The 20,514-nt window shown below is 41.4% G+C and overlaps 1 protein-coding gene across 4 annotated transcripts; it reads left to right on the top strand.

The window, feature by feature from the left end:
- The first annotated feature begins 1,873 nt into the window (after positions 1-1,873).
- tsku (tsukushi small leucine rich proteoglycan homolog (Xenopus laevis)) lies at positions 1,874-13,651 on the top strand. 4 transcript variants are annotated; one of them, XM_026192782.1, is made up of 3 exons: positions 1,874-2,105; positions 8,980-9,291; positions 10,509-13,651. In XM_026192782.1, the coding sequence occupies exons 1-3, from the start codon at positions 2,091-2,093 to the stop codon at positions 11,247-11,249; spliced, it is 1,068 nt and encodes a 355-aa protein (XP_026048567.1). In that variant the 5' UTR covers positions 1,874-2,090; the 3' UTR covers positions 11,250-13,651. The 4 variants fall into 4 exon arrangements, with proteins under 4 accessions (XP_026048567.1, XP_026048570.1, XP_026048569.1 ...); XM_026192785.1 differs by lacking the exon at positions 1,874-2,105 and adding an exon at positions 2,633-2,966; XM_026192784.1 differs by lacking the exon at positions 1,874-2,105 and adding an exon at positions 8,185-8,266.
- The last annotated feature ends 6,863 nt before the right edge of the window (positions 13,652-20,514 follow it).

A 20,514-nucleotide genomic window follows, 5' to 3' on the forward strand; every position in this document is an offset into this window, starting at 1 on the left:
TTAGGTTCACTCTGGCTGTTATGACTGTTGTAGAATGGACAGATTATGAAACAATGCTCCCTGAGCACAAAAGGCACCCACTCATATTACCCAAACACCTGAACTCGCAGTGGGAGCAAACCACACAGAAGTGATTTCTATTTCCTTTGTGTCTCCAATGATGTGTCCTGCAGACACTTAGTGTGATTTTGTATCACTTTGTGTGTCCTTGTTTGAAATCTCTCTTGGCTATATTGCACTTTTGCTTGTGTTTATCTCACATTCATGTTCCATTTCGGTCTTTTTGAACTATTCTGTGTATCTTTGGGGTCGTTTTGTCTCTTATTGCAGATGTTTTTGTCTCAGTTTGGTACATGTTGCATCTCTTCATTGGTTGGTGTATGTTTCATTTTCATTTCAAGCAGTACTCAAGGCCTCCCTCGACCAACTGGGCCTAGGGGGCTGTGTTCAGCAGGCTTCTAATCCTTTGGTGGCATTTTTAATAAGCAGTATGCCATAGCAGGAGAAAAACAAGAAGAAAGAGAGCTGGTTTACTGGTTTGATTTCATTAGACTAGGATTAGTGTTAGGGTCTTGAGCAAGTTCTGATCTTTTGACAAACCTGAAGACCCTTTTATTGCCAAAAAAAGATGCAAGAGGTCTATGCGTGTGACAGTGTTTGCACAAAACACGCAAAAAATATGACCAGCTTTCCTGCAGAACTTACTGTACTGCGTGCCTTTTTGTTTGCGGGGAAAAAACAATAGTTACAGTTCCTCAATGCTGGCCTCAGTTTGTGTGCACCCCTGGGAGTGCTGGTGCATGTGTGTGTGCGGGTAACCGTATGGGTGTGTGCCATGGTGCTGTAATGCTCTCACGAGGAAAACAATGGACCTTAAGGGTGCAGATAGAGAGAGCCGGGGGCCCTTCAGCATTGTTTGCATACCAACAGATGTTCATTATCACACTTGACCTCTGTGTTTTTGCTCCTGCATTATGAGAGAAGTGTTCCATGTCAGGATAACAGGGTGTAACACAAAATCTCCACAGATTTGGCCTGTGTAGGATGGTTGACTTAGTTATTTATTTAGTTGTCATGCTTGTATTTGGACGATGAGACTTCCCCTGTCATATTGGAAGTAAATATCTATTAAATATGTTCAAATTAAACAGATAACCGTTTCTGTAGGCATTGTCTTATACGCCTCAAACTTATTTGCCTGCACACCAGGCAAAAAAAGCGCGACAGGAAAGGTCTGGGTTTCTGTTCACATGAACTATTATTCTTTATTTATTTATTTTTTTATCAGTTTCATCAAGACGTGTGGCTGAAGCCAAATGAAACAAACCGCCTTGTTGCGCAACCATGCTTTCAGCGTTTCTTTCCGCGCGTGTTAGTTTTTCTCCACTGCTACTAGAGGGCGCACAGAGCTCGGCATCGAGAAAGCGGAAACTCGTACTAGCGATCCTTTCAAAATAAAAACGTGAGCTTTTTTTTTTAAAATTTCTTTCAGAGCGAGCCTGGGTGAGACCTCTGAAACAGTTTCAGTGTGTAAATTCTCCCCGTTTCTAATACGAAATGGGTAAATAGATTTATTAAGATGATTATGATATGTTGCTGTATAGAGATTAGCTAGCTAAGGGCACATCTTAACCTGTACAGGAACCATGGCTACAGGAGCCGAGATAACCTAGCTGACTATCCGCTATTAAAAAATTGCTAATAAAAACTAATAATAAAAAGCCATCCTGAAGGCCCGTGCTTCTAATATAGTCGATAAAATGTAATAAATTCTTCTGTAAGCTCTATTTGAAACATTTTGTTTTGGCGGTAACAAACAGGAAGAGTGCTGTTTTTTTCTAGCTAGCTTTTTTTTTTTTTTAAGTGGGCGCTAAAGCGGAATGGAGGAGGATGGGAACAGACGAGTGTGTCCCGGTGTTTCCAGCTCCTGATAGTTTACTGCGGCGGAGCAGAGCATACTGTCAGAGGGGTTTTGCAGAGCTCATGACGACTAGCAGACAGACGAGCCAGCGGGACACGAGAGAGCGGCGGGGGGCTGGAAAATGGGAGCGGTGAAGTGAAAAAAAGCAGCCGAAAAGCGGACTGCCTGGATGGAAGGCACCAAAGTAAGTTCCTGGAAACACAGAGTAATGAGAAAAGTAACAATGTCGCGTTTTCCCCCTCTTCTTTTTTGCCCTCTCCCTTCTTCGTCTGCTTATTTTTTGTCTTCCAAGCTGTTAAATGTTGTCGGACAGAGAGCCCTGAGCAGAGGAGGGTGAGACATCTGGCCAGCTCAGATTTCACGTTTGCCTCTGTTTAAGAAACCGCCCCTGGTGTCCCGACTGACCCGACCGGGCTCTTGCGTGTCGTTAGCTCATGCTGTCCGGACACAGAGGGAGAAATAAACTTTATGGTGCTTGTCTGCTGTGAACGATGCGCGCTGAGGTGACACGCAGAGCTGCAGTGACAGCTGAGAGGGGCGGGGTTGGCAATAAAAGTATGTAAACTGTTCTTGGAAATGAGCATGTGAGGTTTTTTTTTTTTAAAGTTATTCTAGTGTATTTAAGCAAAAGACCCCCCCCCCCCAACCCACCCCACCCCCAGCTCTGCCACGTACAGCTGCAGGAAATTTGATCTGCAGACAGAGGTGTCCGTGCAGTGCGTGGGTACCCGCCTCCCCTCTCGCAGGGCATGGCACGACGGTTTAAGTTGTGGCAATGCTGACAGAGCTGCGGCACTTTTTGCGAGCGTTTGGTCGGCTTTTTACGATGAAAAAGAGGAAGAGAAACTCTGACACTGACACAAAGCCATAAATGAGAGAGAAGAGGATATATAGATGAAAATAGAAGCAAATAAAAGCTCTGCACTCACATTTTCTTCACATTTACTGATGCAGTCCAAATCCCCTCCTTTGAGCTTGACCAATATTTTTTTTTGGAGCCGATATTGATTATGTCCCCTCCAACAATACTGTCATTGTTAAATCGGTGAGTATTCTTTATTTTTATTATTTTTTATTTTTTTTCTATATATACACAAAAAATGAACAAACAGTATATTGAAGTTGCATTAGAAAGGTGGAAATGATTGGGCTAGTGCTGGGGAAATATTGGCCTGTTTGACAGATTTCAGCTTCAGGCCAAAACAAGATTAAATCTGGACAGGGTTGGAGAAATTTGGCCTTTCTCGCTCAGGATGGGCAATTCAAGAAACAGCACTGTTTGGCCAACAGTGCACAGTTGTAGCAGAGTTTGGGGTTTTTATGCTAGCGCTACCCAGCAGTAAGGTTTGTGCTAGATCGCCTATTTGTTATTATTAGTAGTTTTTTTTCTCAAAATTCCTTTGCTGTAATTGTGTTTGGCTTTGCCTGTTTTTCCTCTTTGTGTTTTCATCTTCTTCTTTTGGTTATGGCTCATCTGCCTCCATCTCACCCTGTCCTTAGCATCCTCTTCTGGCACACCAACCCTTTGCATGTCCTCCTGCATGGTTGTACTATTTGTATAGCAGCAACAAATCCACAGGCGGTATCAAAGACGTAGCCTTTTAGGTTTGTGAAATTCCATACTGACGTTATTGTACTAGGTTTTTTTTTTCCATTTTTTTTTCTTAATTTCTTTATTCATTATTGCCATCTTCTGGCTGTATAGAAGTGTTATATCTTATCAGGCAGAGGTAATGTGATGCAGTGAATTCAACTTTTTGTAGCATTTTTCTAATCACACTGACAGCTAAAAGCAGTAAAAGCACTACAAAAAGACCATGTGATGTGGTGACCTGTTGGGGGGGAAAGGGGTAGCAGCTTAAATTACCTTCTCCAAATAGTCAGGATGGTCTAGGAGAGGATACCACCTGGGGAGTACATGCAGGGGGGAGTACATGCAGGGGAGGAGTTATCTGGTGATTTTTTTTTTTCTTTCCTCCATATTTGTGTTATCAAATATAAAACCGACCTTGTAAGGAGCTGGCAAGATAAAGACTATTTTAGTGTTTAGTACCTGCTTAGTCAAGAGATGTAAACCTATGAAAATTGCAGAATGACACTACTTCTAAACTACCCAGAGTTAATCTTTCCTGGTTGAATGGGCTGATACTAACTGACTGATGTCTCAGGCAGCTAGTTTTGGCTACAGTACTAGATTACTATTACTGCTGCATGGCTATGTAAGCAGCATTTTCATGCTGTACCTGCTGATGATTATTCTACCAGCCTTGTAAACTTTTTGGTAATTTCTACTAATATATATGTGTATAAAATGATCACATACTACAATTACCTGTGTAAAGAGGCCATCCAGATAAACATCCAGCGAGTTATTTTTATTCTGAAGTACTGTCCTGCTAGCTTTTCAGAGTGCATTGGGATGAATGTGATTAGTGTCTTTGCCTCAGATTTTATTTATTCGCCAGAACTGCTGGCGTTTCATTGGCACCTAATTGTTTTAAAACACTTAAGCAGTGCTGGTTTAATTCAAACTTCTCGTCTCCACCTCATTGTCATGCATTAATTTGGCTTAAAAGGATTAGTGCAGCATCCATCTTCTAATTACACACTTTTTAGTCTTCAGCTTGAAGATTAAATTGGGACAGAGAAGTCTCAGTGACATAACGAATACATCAGAGCACTGGAGGATGCTAAATGCATTGGGGGCTCAAAGAGGTCTGACTCAGATGGAAATGAATACATTTTAAATGGGAGGACTAAATAGAGAGATAGTTAGATAAGTAACGCTTTAAAATGTGCCTGCAGTATATTTGTATTCTACAAATTTGGTTACATTTAGATAAAGAAGACATAGTAGAAAATCTTTTATTTGAACTTGCACAAGGATTTTGCTTGCAGGCAAATAAAAGCGATGCTTTTCGATTGACTTTTGACACATTTATCTGATAAGTCTGATCACACTACAGCAAATTGAGCAACAGTGTGATAATATTTTGCAAAACTCTTGCAAAGATAAGATTGATCCCATAAAAATAATCACTGTGCATGTGTTCATATATAACTAATGGCTGATAAGTCCTCAGGGGCCAGCAGAGGTTAATGTGCGGCTTTCACGGGATGAAGAGGTGTGAGAAGACCTCTGAAAGCGAGAACATGTCGGAGGCTGATTTCACAGTCCTTTGCCAATTGCCCTCTCAGGGGGGCTTTTGTAGCTCGTGCTGCTGTTGGATAATTGCAGCAGTTAGAATGTGTCTGATCTGGAGGCGCTGCCTGCAGTGGTTTGCTGTTAGCTGAGATTTATTGGCAAGAAGCTGGGAAGCACACCTGGCGCAGAAAGTTCAGCACTAATGCGGAGGGAGCGAACAGTGGAGGAGGGGGAGAAGGGTTGATGAAAGTGGCTGGATAACCACAGAAGTGACAAACTGCTGAAGAGCACTTGGTTTTACAGTTTTCCACATATAGGCTACGTCCACACTAGCCCGGATAGATTTGAAAATGACGTTTTCATCTGAAAACGCTCCGCATCCACACTAGCGTTTTCAGTCATTTTCACAGAGTTGTGCGTCCACATTGAAATAGCCAAAAACGCTTACTTTCCAGCATTGCGCATGCGTGAAACGCAAGAAGATTCGGCCTGCCTCATTTCTGTCTGCCGTTTATTTACTTTCTGGCTCGTTGAAACGTCGTGGCAAAAGTTTTTTTTAAATGGACTAACAATGAGGTGGAGTTGTTGCTGCGAGTAACACAAAAGTACAAAGTTGCAAAAGAGTGAGAATTAAATTATTTGAAGCATGTACAAACTGATATCAATCTTTAATAGGGCTGTCAAAATTGAGAGCAAACAAAACAACTGCTGTATAATGTTCTCCGCTATCTTTGTTGAATTGGTCACATGACTGCATCACATGACTAAAATTCGTCATCGTTTTCGAAAGTCTCCATTTTCGCTGTCAACACTGCGACGCGAAGCACCGTCTTCAAGTGTATTCGTTTTCGAGAGCGTTTTCAAAACGCAGTCTCAGTGTGGACGGGAGGCCAAAACAGAGAGAAAACGATGAGAAAACGATTTTCAAACGAAAATGCATTAGTGTGGACGTAGCCATAGTCTGCCTATAGCATTCCTCTCTGTAGTTCCAGGTTGGGCTGAAGTAAAAGTTCTGTGTCCGTGTGCCTACGTAGAGCCTACATCTAGGGGTGTTCAATGTGCTCCTGTAAACTCATAAAAAAAACCTGTATAATTGAGCTTATTGGAAAAAAAACATTGAATATCAAAAATACAGCTGGGATAGGCTCCAGCGCCCCCCGCGACCCTGAAAAAAAGGATAAGCGGAAGCGAATGGATGGATGGACAGTATGAAAAGTACAGACGGTGGCAGCAGTGCTTTCATTGCTTCTAACACTCACTTGAGGACTTTATGTGTTATAACCTCACTGTTTTCCACGCCTGGCTGGTGAACCAGCAACAGCACAAGCACGAGTAGCCCACAGACCGGTTGTACCACATACTTTGGTCACTGCCTCCATCTGACAACAGACCAAGGTCATTTTAGTTTACTAAAACTGGATGTGAAAAACATTTTAGGTAACTAAAATAAATATAAAAGACCTTTTGAAAAAAATTGAAATAAACTGAAAGGATTCTGTGAACTACAAAAATTTGGAAGAAATTTAAATTTGATCAAAACTTGCCTTATGAGACATTCATGGACTTGCTTTTTGAGACTTTAGATGTCTACAAGACTGAGAGTCAACTGCTTTCATTGTTTTTTGTTTTTTTTTTGTAATACCTGTGCTGAAATCTTGCCTCTGACATATGTCCTCCACACAATCATAAATAATAAAAACTAAATCCAAGTCTGAAACTAATAGAAACTAGCTCTCTATGGTCTGCTAACCAGTGTTAATGAATTTTGATTCGGTTTTAGTCCTAGTCTTATTTTCCTTGATATTAAATGTGAATTTTGTCCTTATGTCTGCGCTTCTCTTCCGCCCACACATGGGTGGAGCCAGCTGTACCATTTCCCATTTAAAAAAAAAAAAAAAAAAAAAAAAAAAAAGATATTCTGATTGGATTTTGTATCTCCAAAATATTTTCATCTAGTTTTTATTTGATGACAAAAGTGTCGTACATTTCATCAAAGTTTTTTCATTTTTTTTCTTGTGTTCATCTGGGGGAAAAAAAGCCATTGATAAAAAACAATGATAAAAATTGTTTGTCGTGAAAGTAAACAGTGTTGCTAATGCACTTCAACTGGGAAATCAGTAGACCTAAACCATTCTTTATGACAATCAGTTTTCATACATAAGATTTTAAATGTAGACTCAGAGAGATCTTTCTTGAATGAATTCATTAGCAGCTGTGGCTTAGGAGGTAAATTGTCTACCAATTGGAAAGTTGGATGAACAAATTTGTGGCTACTTGCATCTGCATGTTGAACTGTTGGGCAAAATACTGAACTCCCAAGTTGCTCCTGATGCATCTATGTGAGTGTGTGTGATTGGGTGAATGAGCCTTTTAGTTTAAAAAAAATAAAGTTGCATGTGAACTGTGCTGCTTGTAAAGAACTCAGCGTTCCAACGTGCCCCTTCATGTCTGGTCAAAACGTGCAGCTCGGGGGACGTGCACAGTCCGCACTTGGAACGCACAGTCACGGCTTTCTATCGCTTTTACAGATTAACCAATAGCAGTGTGTACAGGGGTCAAAACAGCCAAACACTGCACAGAGGTGAGCGGCTTTGGCTGAGCAGACTTTGAGCCCGTTGTAATCGGCACGCATATGTTAAACAGCAAGTAATGTGTAACTACGCTCCTCACGATCATACATAATGTAAGGGAAATAAATTTTAACTCTTTCTAGGTGTTACTGAAAATGCATTTTGCATTTATTGGAAAGCCTTAAAATTAAATGCATTCATACTGAATTTTGTGCTCTTGGTAATGTCCAATAAAAAAGTGGAACTTCTAAGAGTTTTTTTTTTTTTTTTTTTTTAAATTTGTAACAACATGACAGTTATTCTAGTTTACTTATTTAAAAACAGGAGGGCAAGGGTGTCATTTTCTCATAGCTATACTGGTGCAAAGCTGCAGGTTTTATCTTTTAACACATACTCTTCTGTGTAATGCATGCAACAACTTCACCATGACTTTTCACTTCTAACTATTACACAACTCTTAACCTCTGTCCATTTTCTGTGTGTGTGTGTGTGTGTGTGTGTGTGTGTGTGTGTGTGTGTGTGTGTGTGTGTGAGTGTACTTGTTGCCTTAGTTGAACTGCGTGACTAGACACTGTTAAGCTCCCATTCATTCCGATACACACAGAGGGAGCACACAAGAGCTGAATATAGGTATGACTGGCTATTCTCTGGTTTGGTCTTGGTTCAGTTTTGCAGTATTTTTATTGGATGATTATATATTTATTCTGCAATTTATTCTCTTTTTAAAGCTTTCTAAAATTGTGGAGCAATTTTTAAATTTCAGTCATTTCATTTATAAAGTTTCTTTCCGTATTTGCTGTGCTTTACAGTGCAGTCACATAGAAATAGCATTTCAGAAGGAGAAATTGTTTCTGACTGTGTCTTCTTAATACACCGAGGCTCAGAGGATGTGGGCACATCTCTCTTATTTTTTTTTCTCCCTAATTTCAAAATGGATCAAAGATTTACGATACACTCAGTTTTATAACTATGCGTATGCATTCTAGTGAGTTGACTAAGAAAGTGCAAATGAACTCATTGATCAAAGAAATTAGGTCACACCCATTGGGAAGCCAAAAGAGAGAGGGAGAGAGACAGAGAAGGGGGAAATTGGGGCTACTCAAGTTGCACAAATAAAAGCGTGAAGTCTTTTTCTCAGAGCTATACAAAAGCCTTCACAGCTCCTCAAATTTCTAAAATCCAGGTACTCTGTTCGGTAGTTCATGCAAGGTTGGATTTGATGGTGAGTGAGAGGTGCAGTTTCTCCAGATGGCAACTGTGCCCAGGAACCGTTTTTAACCTGGCAGGCAGGAGTGTTGTTAAGAGGGCTGTTAATGTAAATAGTGAATTTGTTCTCTCTCCAGAGAATAATGGCTCTCTTGCTGTGGCTCGGTCTCTCGCTGCTGGCGGACGCCCAGTCCAGCGGCGTTAAGAACTGCCATCCTGGTTGCCATTGTGAAGTGGAAAGCTTTGGTCTCTTCGACAGCTTCAGCTTGACCAAAGTGGACTGCCGAGGGCTGGGACCCAGCGCCTCCATGCCCATACCAATCCCGCTGGACACTGCTCACTTGGACCTGTCCTCCAATGAAATGGGCCCACTCAGTGACACTATGTTGGCTGGTCCAGGCTACACCACCCTCATCAGTTTGGACCTCAGCAGCAACCACATTACAAAGGTAAGTAGTTTAAAGAACTCCTATATATGTCCTTGACCCACTAAAGACTAAACTTTTACTGGTGGTTTTTCAGGCATTTGGGTTCTTTTTACTGTTTTTTTTTTTTTTTTTTTAATTGTTTTGTTTTTGTCATTTGCTGTGTTGCTTTCTGTGTTATTTGCCCAGATTTTGATGTGGCATCTTGCCTGGGATTACCGTAATGACCCTTATATCACTGAAAAGCACAGAGTTGCTGCTTTCAGGAGCCATTGGAAGTTTTGTTATTGAGCCAGTAGTTCAAGAGTTACAATAGTTTGACCTAAAAGTTTAACCTAAACCCATCGAGCACGCCAACGCTCCAATTGGGAGGATTATAGTACTAGTGTAATAATCTTCTGGTACAGTGCTGTAAAAAAAGTATTTTCCTCATTTCTGATTTCTTATTTTTTCTTTCAGATCATCAAACAAATTTTTAATATTAGTAAAATATAACCAGGGTAAATACAAAATGAAGTTTTTAAATGAATGTTTCTTATGGGAAAAAAAGCTGTCCAAACCTACCTGGCTTTGTGTAACAAGGGATTTGTCCCCTGTTAAATCATGATTTGCCAAAGATTCCAAAGAAGGAGAATGTCCGGCTATCAGTTCAAGCCTTGAAGTTCAAACACACTTGTGTTTTGCAGCAGGGCAATAATCTGAAACACACCAGCAAGTCAGCCTCTAAATGGCTAAAAAAAAACCCAAAATGAAGGTTTTTGGCCTAGTCAAAGTCAAATTTTTTATGCCTGTTTTTTAAACAAAGATTTATAACTTGGGCTGAATCTGCAGTGTTTTGTAAATTCTACCAGCTTATTCTCACTTAGATTCAGACATACGCAGCTCAGACCTGCTCCCTACTGCCAGCTAGTTTGGAGTGTTATCTCAAGTTTTTAAGGACACAAAATTGATGGAGCCTGATACACAGAGCGGGGTGTTGAGAGAGATAGACGAAGCCAGTTAAAACCTTTTTCACAGTTCACTGGACCGCTAATGGAGCACAATGGACATGCAGCTCTGTAGCTAACACCTCTTCTAGCGTCAGAGATAACAGCTCAAGTATTTGCCCTTTCTGGTCCCATTATGGTGCAGGCTCCACCAGTCTCACAAAATAAATGAAAATATTTACTTGCAGCTTACTGCTCAGTGTTTATTCCTTCTTTTTATCTTTGTTAACTTGTTTCCTTCCTTCATACTTCCAGATAAGCCCCAGCGCACTGTCCAAGCTGCGTTATCTGGAGTCTTTGGATCTGAGCCACAACAGCTTGGAGAGCCTCTCGCCGAGCTGTTTCTCTGGGCTCCCCCTGGTTGAAGTTGACCTCAGCCACAACAGCTTCCGGGAGTTTGACTTGGAGGTGTTTGCTTCCAAGGTTCACAGTGAACCTGTTAGTGTGGATCTGTCTCAAAACAAGCTTGTTTCAGTCTCTGCTGCTTTGTACGGCCGAGTTTTACACATCCAGAGCTTAACTCTGTCGTCAAACCAGCTGTCGAGCGTGCCGAGCCTGGCGGGACTTCTTCTGAGGTATCTCAATCTGGATGGAAACCCCATCAGACAAATCACAGAGGGAGCCTTTGCTCAGCTGAAAGATCTGGTTTATTTATCTCTGAGTGGCCTCCCCGAACTCGAACACATCAGGCCAATGGGCTTCAAAGGTCTCCAGAGCCTGCAAGTTCTGGATCTCTCAAACAACCCGAAGCTCAAGAGCCTGAGCCCCACAGTGTTTAGTGGGCTAGACTCTCTGCAGGAGCTGAATTTGACCGGTTCTGGCGTAGCATCCTTGCCAGCTAACATGCTGACCCATCTGCCCAGCATTAAGAGTATCACACTGGGACGAAACAACCATTGCTGGAGGACCCAGAAACAGGGACTGTTCCACCGGCAGATGGGGCAGGTCCAGCATAACGAGGTGCTGACCTGTAACACAGACGGCATTGTGCTGTGAGGGAATGGACTGCTTCTTGGAGCCTTGATACCAGAGCTGTGCCTTCATTTGCTTAGAGATGAAAACACTTTTATTTGTGTGTGTGTGTGTGTGTGTGTGTGTTGCTCTTATTAAGTCACAGGGATATTTTGGAGCGTCTTTTAAAGATCTGAGGTAGCCTTCATGAAGTATCATACATGCTGTATCTTTTTAAAACGCAGTCTCTTTTTATGTAGCACATTTTCTTTAAAATGCAGTGTTGTCTAAACTGGTAGAGAACCTGTCATGAAGTCACAACTTAAGCAATGTTTATACATTACTTAAAGTACTGGAGTGTACTTCATGTACGCTCAAGGGATTTTACACCACACCACTGCATTTCTTTGTAAATTTGCTGGTGTAGTTTGAGTGGTATGCAAATGTCCACTCACATATTGCTTCCCATTAGCTTTTAATGGATATCCTAACTTAATAATGACCAAATGAACAAAAAAAAGCCAAAAAATATAAGCACCATACTTTGCTGAAGTGACATAACTGCAGGTATGAAAAAAGACAGTCCATAATGAATGTGCCATCTGCATTGATTGTGGCACTAGTACACCTCTTCATGGACAGGAACACTGTGGGAAGGCAGCCCACTTTTCAGTCAGTGCAGCCCAGAGTTGCTGCTGAATCTGTGGAGAGGAACTCCACAGGTTTCATGTGGTTGAGATCAGGGCTCATTGCTCATTGGCATCTTGTCTGGCGGTCCGCCCTGCCTCTGTCATTCTAATGGGACGATCATGGTCAGGTTGCCCCAGATGGGATTTTTTCCAAACCTATGATGGCTTTTTCATAGGGTTGGGTGTGTTTGATAGAGGAGTGGCCATCTGGGGTACTTTGGGTAAAGGCATTGTGACACTCTTTGCTAAAATAAAATGTTGGGAATTATCAAAAAAGCAACCCCACAATAGAGAAAAACTCTTCCCAAATTGGGCCAAAAGTAGAGTGGTGTGTTATTAAATCCCTTGAGTGTACTTCAAAGCGGACCACATTACGATTTAATTGCACTTATTAGATTTGCGGTATTGTTTTATAATAATGCACTTAAACCTTTGGAAAATATCATTCCTTCAAAGTGTTGCTGAGAACGACAGCACTGAGGGACTTTTGTTGACCGGTGACCACTAAGATTTTTCATGTGATATTGAATGTGACGCTTGACAGAAAAGGTTAGGGGAGGGTTTTCTTTAGAAGACTGATACCACTCTTATGTTTTTAGAATGAAGTTTATCTTTGCTCAAAGACTGGACGCAGAGAAAGCAGACTAGCTCTGTTGGAAGAACCAGCTTTCCACCGACAAGCCACCGGTGCCTGATCCGAAAACTGGTTCCACGCACTCCCACCGAAATGAGACTGATACCAAGAAAAACTGCTTTTCTTACCGCTGTTGATGACATCAGATGCTACAAATTCTTAGATCATTCACAGATTCTGTCAGTATCCCACGGATTATTGCTCAACTTTTCCTGCGTAGCACTAACAATCTCCAGCGCTCAAACCTATTTAATCGTCAGCCGGTGATTAAGAATCACAAGCACCATCATTACAGCACTTGAAGTAAGGTTTATTTAACATGTCCTTGCCTGCTTTGCTTATTCCATGGAAACACAGTCCACCTACAAGAGATACAACCCGTTCATTTGCTGGATTTTCTCACTTTTTTGTACAGAACCAGGCTGTCTTCGTATAACCCTGTATTCAGTCTTAATGTTAAGCTACGCCAACAGTGGCTGCTGGTTAACGCAAGTATTTCACACAAAAACAACTCCCCCAAAAAACATTGAACTCTAGAATCCAGGGAGCAGATTCCTTTAAGTGCGTGGGAAACAAAGTCAAGTCTTGCTACACATGCTGAGGGTAAAATTCTTTTCCTTGTTACACCCACAAAATGACCATTTCATTACTTGATTTTTTTGTTTGCTTGTTTGTTTGCTTGTTTTTTGTGCCCATTGAGCCCGAGCTGAACTGTTCCTTTCCACAGCTACACTACAAAACAGGACGTAAGCGTCCTCGACCGTGCAGACCTGGAGTTGCTGTTACTCCCGGTCACATTGTCCTCCATCTGAGCGGGATGGTTTTCATAGCAGATTGGCTCATATCCAGTATTATTATCACTTGTTATCACATACTTGGTGATGAAAAGATGCCAGTATGTGTTAATGTTTAAACATCGAGCAGCGCTGTGCTTACCTTGGCATTCCTGTGGCATTCAGTGCAGCCTCAAGACTGCACATTAGGGTTTTATTGATGTCTGCAATCTGTAAAGGCGCGATATTTGAAAGCATATCCAATCTTTTCAGTTTAAGTGGAGGAGACTTTATATTTGTATGTATGTAACTATGCTGTATATAACTTTATATAAAATGTGACTATTCTTACATCCTTTGACTGCTTTAATTCTTTGTGACGTAAGAATGGGAACAATTATTCTGTGTACCGGCCGAGGAAATGAAACACATTCAAAACTGAATCGCATGCGAGGAAATATTGTGTCAGTGTCTGTGCCGCATTTAACATTTTGCTCCAGTTTTTCATAGAAAGTGTGTGCAATATGTGCCTGACTCACAGCAAAGGGTGTGTCTCTGCAGGACACGAGGAAAAGCTTAGATCTCTGCGGTTTGTGTCGCTTTCACAACTCAGAAACTTTATTTACACGCATGCACAGACCCATACGGGCACGCTTGTGCTCCTGAATAGCTTTTAAAAAAAAAAAAGAAGAAAAAATTGGGACACGCACAAAGGTTTGTCAGGCTTATATGCCACAGTGCGCTGGTAACCTGCCAAGGAGGTGACAGCGAAGGAGCCGAGCTGAGAAAGGAGAAAAGGGGGAAAGAGAAGTGGGTGTCCAACACGGCAGCTTGCAGATTTTCTGTGTGTCTGTGTGTGTGTTTGGCAACAAGTGGTATCCAAGATGGAAAAACGTCACACTGTGCCCTGTGTTCTGTGACACTTTGTTCAAACTACAAGAAAAAAACAAAAACAAAGGGGGAAGAAAAGTGACTAATTAACGGATTTTCAGAGATTGCATCAGAGGCCGACCACATGTGTTACATCTTGAAAAATGACCTGGAGAATACAGAGGGTTTATGGGTAAGTTTGCTTATGTCATGCAGTTCTAACTTGTGAGTGGGACCCTCAGTGGATTGATCCCACAGCACAAAACTTTTCCAGATGTTTTTCTTCTTCTTTTTTTCCCCCTGTCTTGTGTGATGCAGTGTTGTGTTTATACCTAAGGAAGCAATTCAAAAAAAAGAAAAAGAAAGCAATCCCAGCTGTATTCAGTAGTGGCACAATAGCTTAAACACTTTCAAAAAATCCCTCTGGTTCTATAATCATAACACTTATTTTAAGCATATAATCCAGTGTCCAGAAATGTTTGTGTGAAGTGTAATAACATGTTTAAGAGTGAAAATATGAATAAGACCTTGAGCAGAAAGCTATCCAGGATGGAGACCATGTGTCCGTTTACACATTCCACCGTCGCCTAACAATGTTCCTCTGTGTCTTCAGGGGCATGCACAGATGTGTTGAAAAGGAGCAGAAATGAGCTGTCATGACATCTGTAAGATGCATCACAGTCTAGTACATCCTTGTCTCAGAAGGAAATGCACAGTGGAACATATGCTGCTTATTAATGCAAATAATCAGCCAGTGACACGACAGAAACTCGGCGCATGAAGTTCACGAAGTTTACACGGTGTTATCAAAACTGGACAGTAAAGGAATAGAAAAATGTTGCCCAGCCTGATGAGTCTGCAATTTCTGCTGCGACGTTCAAACAGCATGAAAGCCTGGATCCATCCTGCCTTGTATCAGCAGTTCAGACTGCTAGTGGTGGTTTTTGGACCCTTTGGTACCAACTGGGCAATGTGTAAAAGTCACAGCCAGACAGTATTGATGTTGACCATGTCCATCCCTTTATGACCACAGTGTACTCATTGTCTGATGGCTGCTTCCAACAGGGAAACACGCCATGTCACAAAGCTCACATCATATCAAACATGACAGTGACGTCACTAGTGAAATGTCCTCCACAGTCACCAGATCTCAGTCCAATAGAGCTCCTTTAGGATGTGGCATAGGGTAAATTCACATCGTGGATATGCAGCTCAGAAATCTGCAGCAACTGTGTGACGCGGTGTCAGTATGGACCAAAATGCAGGAATGTTTCCAGCACCATGTCGAATCTATGCTACAAAGAAATCAAGACGGCTCTCAACGCAAAAGATTCTCACAGATCGAAAAGCAACCAAGATCTTTCAGTTTGACGTTAAAAAAAATAAACTGGAGGTCAGTGACATTTATGGGTACAAAGAAAGTTAAGTTCCCATGAAGGTAAAAAAACAAACAAAAGGAAACAAAAAACCCCACAGACCTATCTAAACATGTTTTATCTCATCTAATCTGTAGTCTGAAGTCACGTCATCAAGAAAAACAACCCTCCCCTCACCTGATTTATCTCACGTTCTGCCTCTCAGATTCGACACAGCCACTTCTACCACTTTTCATTCTCTTTGTTCCTCATTGTAAAGCCCATAAGTTGTAAAGCAATGGCTTTAAGCAGGATAATTAATATTTATTTGACTTTAGGCACAGTGGCGCAGGACACGTGAGTGAAGAATTCAAAAGGAAGTGACTTGTTTCTCTGCAGTGGTCTGGCTGTGAGATGTAATTACTTCAAAGCAGAGGGAAGCTTTGAACTGTGAATAATTAATTCAGGCAAGCAGAACCAGGGTGTTTTTATTAAGTACTCTGTTCTTGCTTGAACAACTATCACACAAATGTAATTTGACCTTCCCGGAGAAATCCTCCAGAGAATCAAGCCATCCAAGCAACTAATCCACTTTTGCTTCATCAATGAGCCCATATTGCTCTGAACGCTGCGAGGTTTTAACTCTTTATTCTCTCTTTTTTCAGTTTTCAAGTTTTCATGTCACAGCAGTGACATTTGGATGCTTTGAAATGCCCTCAGGCTTGTGTGCTGCTGTAACAATAGGCACCAAGGTACTGTGTCAGCGAACTGCAGAGGTTTTGTTTTCCAGACAAACAAAAGATCCGCTCAACTTGTCACAGGCCACAAAGAGCTGCTTGTTTTTTGTTCTGAGAGCCACTAAAGCTGCTGAAGTCTGTACTGCTCCACGGCATTATTGTGCACAAATGACACAACAAAAATCACGTTTAAACTCGGATTGCCATGTAAAAAGGGGCGATGTTTCAAACAGCGGTCTGCAACCTACATGTTGATTGGAAGCCTTTTACGCATGAGGTAAAGCTTCCTCTAAATCACTCCTCCGTGAAGCAACAAGGTAGCTGTGATTTGCTGCTTCAGATCTTCAGATGCTCTTGTGTATTTTTGCTTGTGCTGAACAGATGCCCTGAGTGCCGCTCAGACTGTTAAAAATACTTTCTTTATTTTCACACTCATCAGACACAGTGGGACTCGTCCACATGTCAGCAGTGCATGGAACAGGTCTGATTTTCAAGTTTCAAGGTTACCAGTCCAGGCCTGAGCCTCCAAACACTCACTGCACCACCTATTCTCTTTCATCTAGCATTCAAACTCACATGTCGATGGATGACTTGGGGTTCAGCCTCTTGCCTGAGAATGCTTTGAAACACAGTCAGGGATTGAAGCGTCAACCTTCCTACCGAGCCCCACTCTACGTCCAGAGCCACAGCTGCACTTTTTCTTTCACTTTCAGTGTACAAATAATTAAAAGCCGTGATTGAAACATTTTAGATTATTCCTGTCTGAAATAAAAGTAGTTTAAAAAAACATGATTATACTTAACTGGTAAATGGCTACATATATAGATTACAAGTACTGGTCTACGGCTTTCTACTCAATTTGAGCACTCAAAAGGCTTTCTACTACAATCACCCAGTCACACACACATATTTCTACAGCACTCTTATCTATGACTAAGCGCTTTTATCTGGCATTCACATGCACTTACTCCAGTGGAAGCATTGGGGGCAATTCAGGGTTTAGTATCTGACCCAAAGATACTTCAACACAGGAGTCGGAGATTGATCGTCCAACCTTAACTACTATATTTACTCATTCATTGCAGTAGCTAAAGTATTTATCTTATCTTATAAATGACCCCAATAGATTGGTCTCGGTTTCAGTTGTGAATGAAGGTTGGCCTTTATTTTGTAAAGAGTTTCAGGTTGTGTTTCGTCCACAGCGTAGGAGCGTTTATGAGAGACGATGGTGATTCTCCACGTTAAGGAAGAAATCCTGGATTGTATTACTCTCTCTGACAACTGAGTGCAATGATTACAAAGAGGCCCACATGCCAAATGAGAGCTGGAAACAAAAACAGCCTGCAAACTATGAATAATGATTCTTTGTAAATGCAACGTTTTCACTTGTGGATTTGACTTTTAAACTCTTTCCTTTTACAGTGAATTTTATTTTGGATTCATTTATTATTGATAATTTGGCTTGGTATCCTGATGGGAGGACAGTGCAGTGTTTCCCACAGTTCCTACATTAAAAGTTGTACACTTTTTAATTGCACAGCTGCTTGCACATTTGCAGAAAACAAATATTTGAAGTAGCCTTTTAACATAATGTAATCTCAGAAGGCTGCTGCCAGCTATATCGCCACACCAGAGAGTTCAGTTTACTGAATTTACGACACTGCTTCAGCTCACATCCGGTCTGACTTATCACTTCTCGATGGTCAGCGTGGAGCAGAGTTGGATTTTCTCCACATTCCAGCATCCAGAGGGTGGAAACTTGCAGACGGTGTGTTTTCAGCGCCGCTGAGCTTTGCAAACATCACGCCTTCAGATTGTTTCTTTTCTATTTGTGGAAAAAGGAAGAAAAAGAACAACAAGAAAATGACAAGGTGGCCAGCAGCACACAGAAGGCTGCAGAAAATAAACACTGTGATACTGAACCAGCCAGTTCAGATGGAAATAAGCTGAACACACACACACACACACACACACACACACACACACACACACACACACACACACACACACACACACACACACACACACACACACACACACACACACACACAGAAGGGTTATATTTGCCATCAGCTAAAAGGGCCACATTTATCAGCTTGATTATATCAGGCTTAACACAAACTGCTGTGTCACTTGAAAGTTGCCTCTATATCTGACATAAGATGAAGACGACACATCTTTTTTGAGAAAATGAACATTTTCGTCAGCCTCATGGAGCGAATGTGCACAAGTTTTTTGTTTTTTTTAAACAAATCAGTCCATTGTAGAGGCAGCAGGACTCTTGCATCACCTCTCTCATTATGGTGGTCTGGACGGAGTTTCCCACAGGAAAACGGATACATCCTGAGACGGCTGCCCTACTTCTCTCTCTCTCCTCCATCTGGTTTCCATCAGAAGCTGCTGGGGCTGCGAAGGTTTTCCCCCAGAGGACACCACCTCTGATTTTTTTTTTTTTTGGGGGGGGGGGATTGATCTCTTTCAACTGTCTCTGTCCATTACCTTCAAGTTCTGATTAAAACCAAATTTCTGCTACACTCTGACAAACTGAAGCAAAAAACAAAAAACAAAAACAAGAAAAGAAAAGTTGTTTTAAATAAGAGGGCACTTCAAAATTAAAGATGGGTATGGATATTATAGTCAATTTTTGGGAGTTCAGTGCAGTGCACAAGCACACTGATGGCTAAACCACACCCACTCGAGTTTTGGCTGCTAGATGAGCAGTGGGGCCATGGGGTTAAACCTCCTGCTCTTCAGCCAACAGTATTTTCCAACCTGACCACTGGAAAGATATTAAAATTCAAGGCTATGATCTCCTCATTTGAGTCAGGTTCAAATCCTCGCTTCTGCATTTTGGATGAGTTGGTTCATATTAATGATTTTTGACTGCAGCAGGATCGGGAGAGGTGCTCAGGAGTGAGATAAAAAGGAGACTTACATGACCTTTAAATCCACACGGACTAAAGGGGACTTGATTTTTTTTGTTTGTTTTTTTAATGCTCGTCAGTTGCACTGATTCCTAAAAGTCAACAGCCAAAGTTGCTCAGATTCACTATGAGTAAAAGTGAGTCAGTAAACATCCAGAGACAAGAGGCTCGCTTGTTCAATTTCCCCCTGAGGAGTGTATGTATCCAAGAAAGTGAGCGGCTGTAAGTGCTTCATTTATCTATGCTGAGCAGGACTGGCTGTGCTTTTTTTTCAGTCCCTCTCTGAACATGATCTTTAGCATAAGGCTGGTGGAAATGGAAGGTTTTCAAACCACTTCAAGTACAGGCCTGGAGTCAGCTCTAACAGTGGTTACTGAGCCTCCCTCAGCCTGCCTGTTTGCTTAACGAGCTCTCTTGTTTAAATGATTTCTTTGCACTGATACTATCCAAAAATGATTACTTCTACTTAAAATACAGAAAAGCTACATATCAAATGTAAGTGGTTACATCTTTTTGGACACACAGAGATAATTTCATAAAGTTATTTTGATCATGCTTCTTTCAGCAGCATCCTCTGCGTCTCTGTAAGCTGAAGCTTTGGCGCTCATAGCTGAACATCAGAACACGCACACAGGATTTGTTAACCGGTGACGCAGCACACACCATCGCAATACTTTGGAAATGAGCAAATGAGGTGACTGCTTCACTGCACTGTAATTATGTCCACATGATTGAGCCTGTGGATTATCCTGCTTGGCTGGGACTGCACTGTTTCCTAAACTACAACTAGATATACTTTGGCGACCTTTTCAAAAGTGGACAGCTCATGCAGTGGACACGAATCCTTGCTTTTCTTAATACTGCTATTCTTACACCCTCTATTCAGGTAGCCGGCTGTAACAGGTTGGAGGAGGAAGATCGTCTGTGTAACTGACTAGTTTGTTTGATTAACAGGAGCCAATGTTCAGACTGCACCTTGTTTGTTCTGAAAAACATTTTTTTTTCTGTACACTGAGGAATGGATTAGATGGCACTTTGCGGTGTAGAGACTGAAATCTAAGCAGCAGGTATTGACATGATTTAGCATATTAATTCAGCATAGCAGTCATTTGGGAGTCTGATCAAATCAACCTTTTTTATTCTGAAGTGGGCTGTGAAGCACTCAAGCCTTTAATAGGAGTGCCCTCTAGTGAAAAATATAAGCAACTGCATGTAAAAGTTTCAAAAGATCTTAATAAAGTGGACAGTGCCTTTGTTGTGCCAAAAACAACAAACGTTTTCCCAAAAATTTATTTTTTTGTTTTTTATTTTTTGTTTTTTTTTTCTGT

This window comes from Astatotilapia calliptera, chromosome 14, assembly GCF_900246225.1.
Source record: "Astatotilapia calliptera chromosome 14, fAstCal1.2, whole genome shotgun sequence".
Taxonomy (NCBI): domain Eukaryota; kingdom Metazoa; phylum Chordata; class Actinopteri; order Cichliformes; family Cichlidae; genus Astatotilapia; species Astatotilapia calliptera.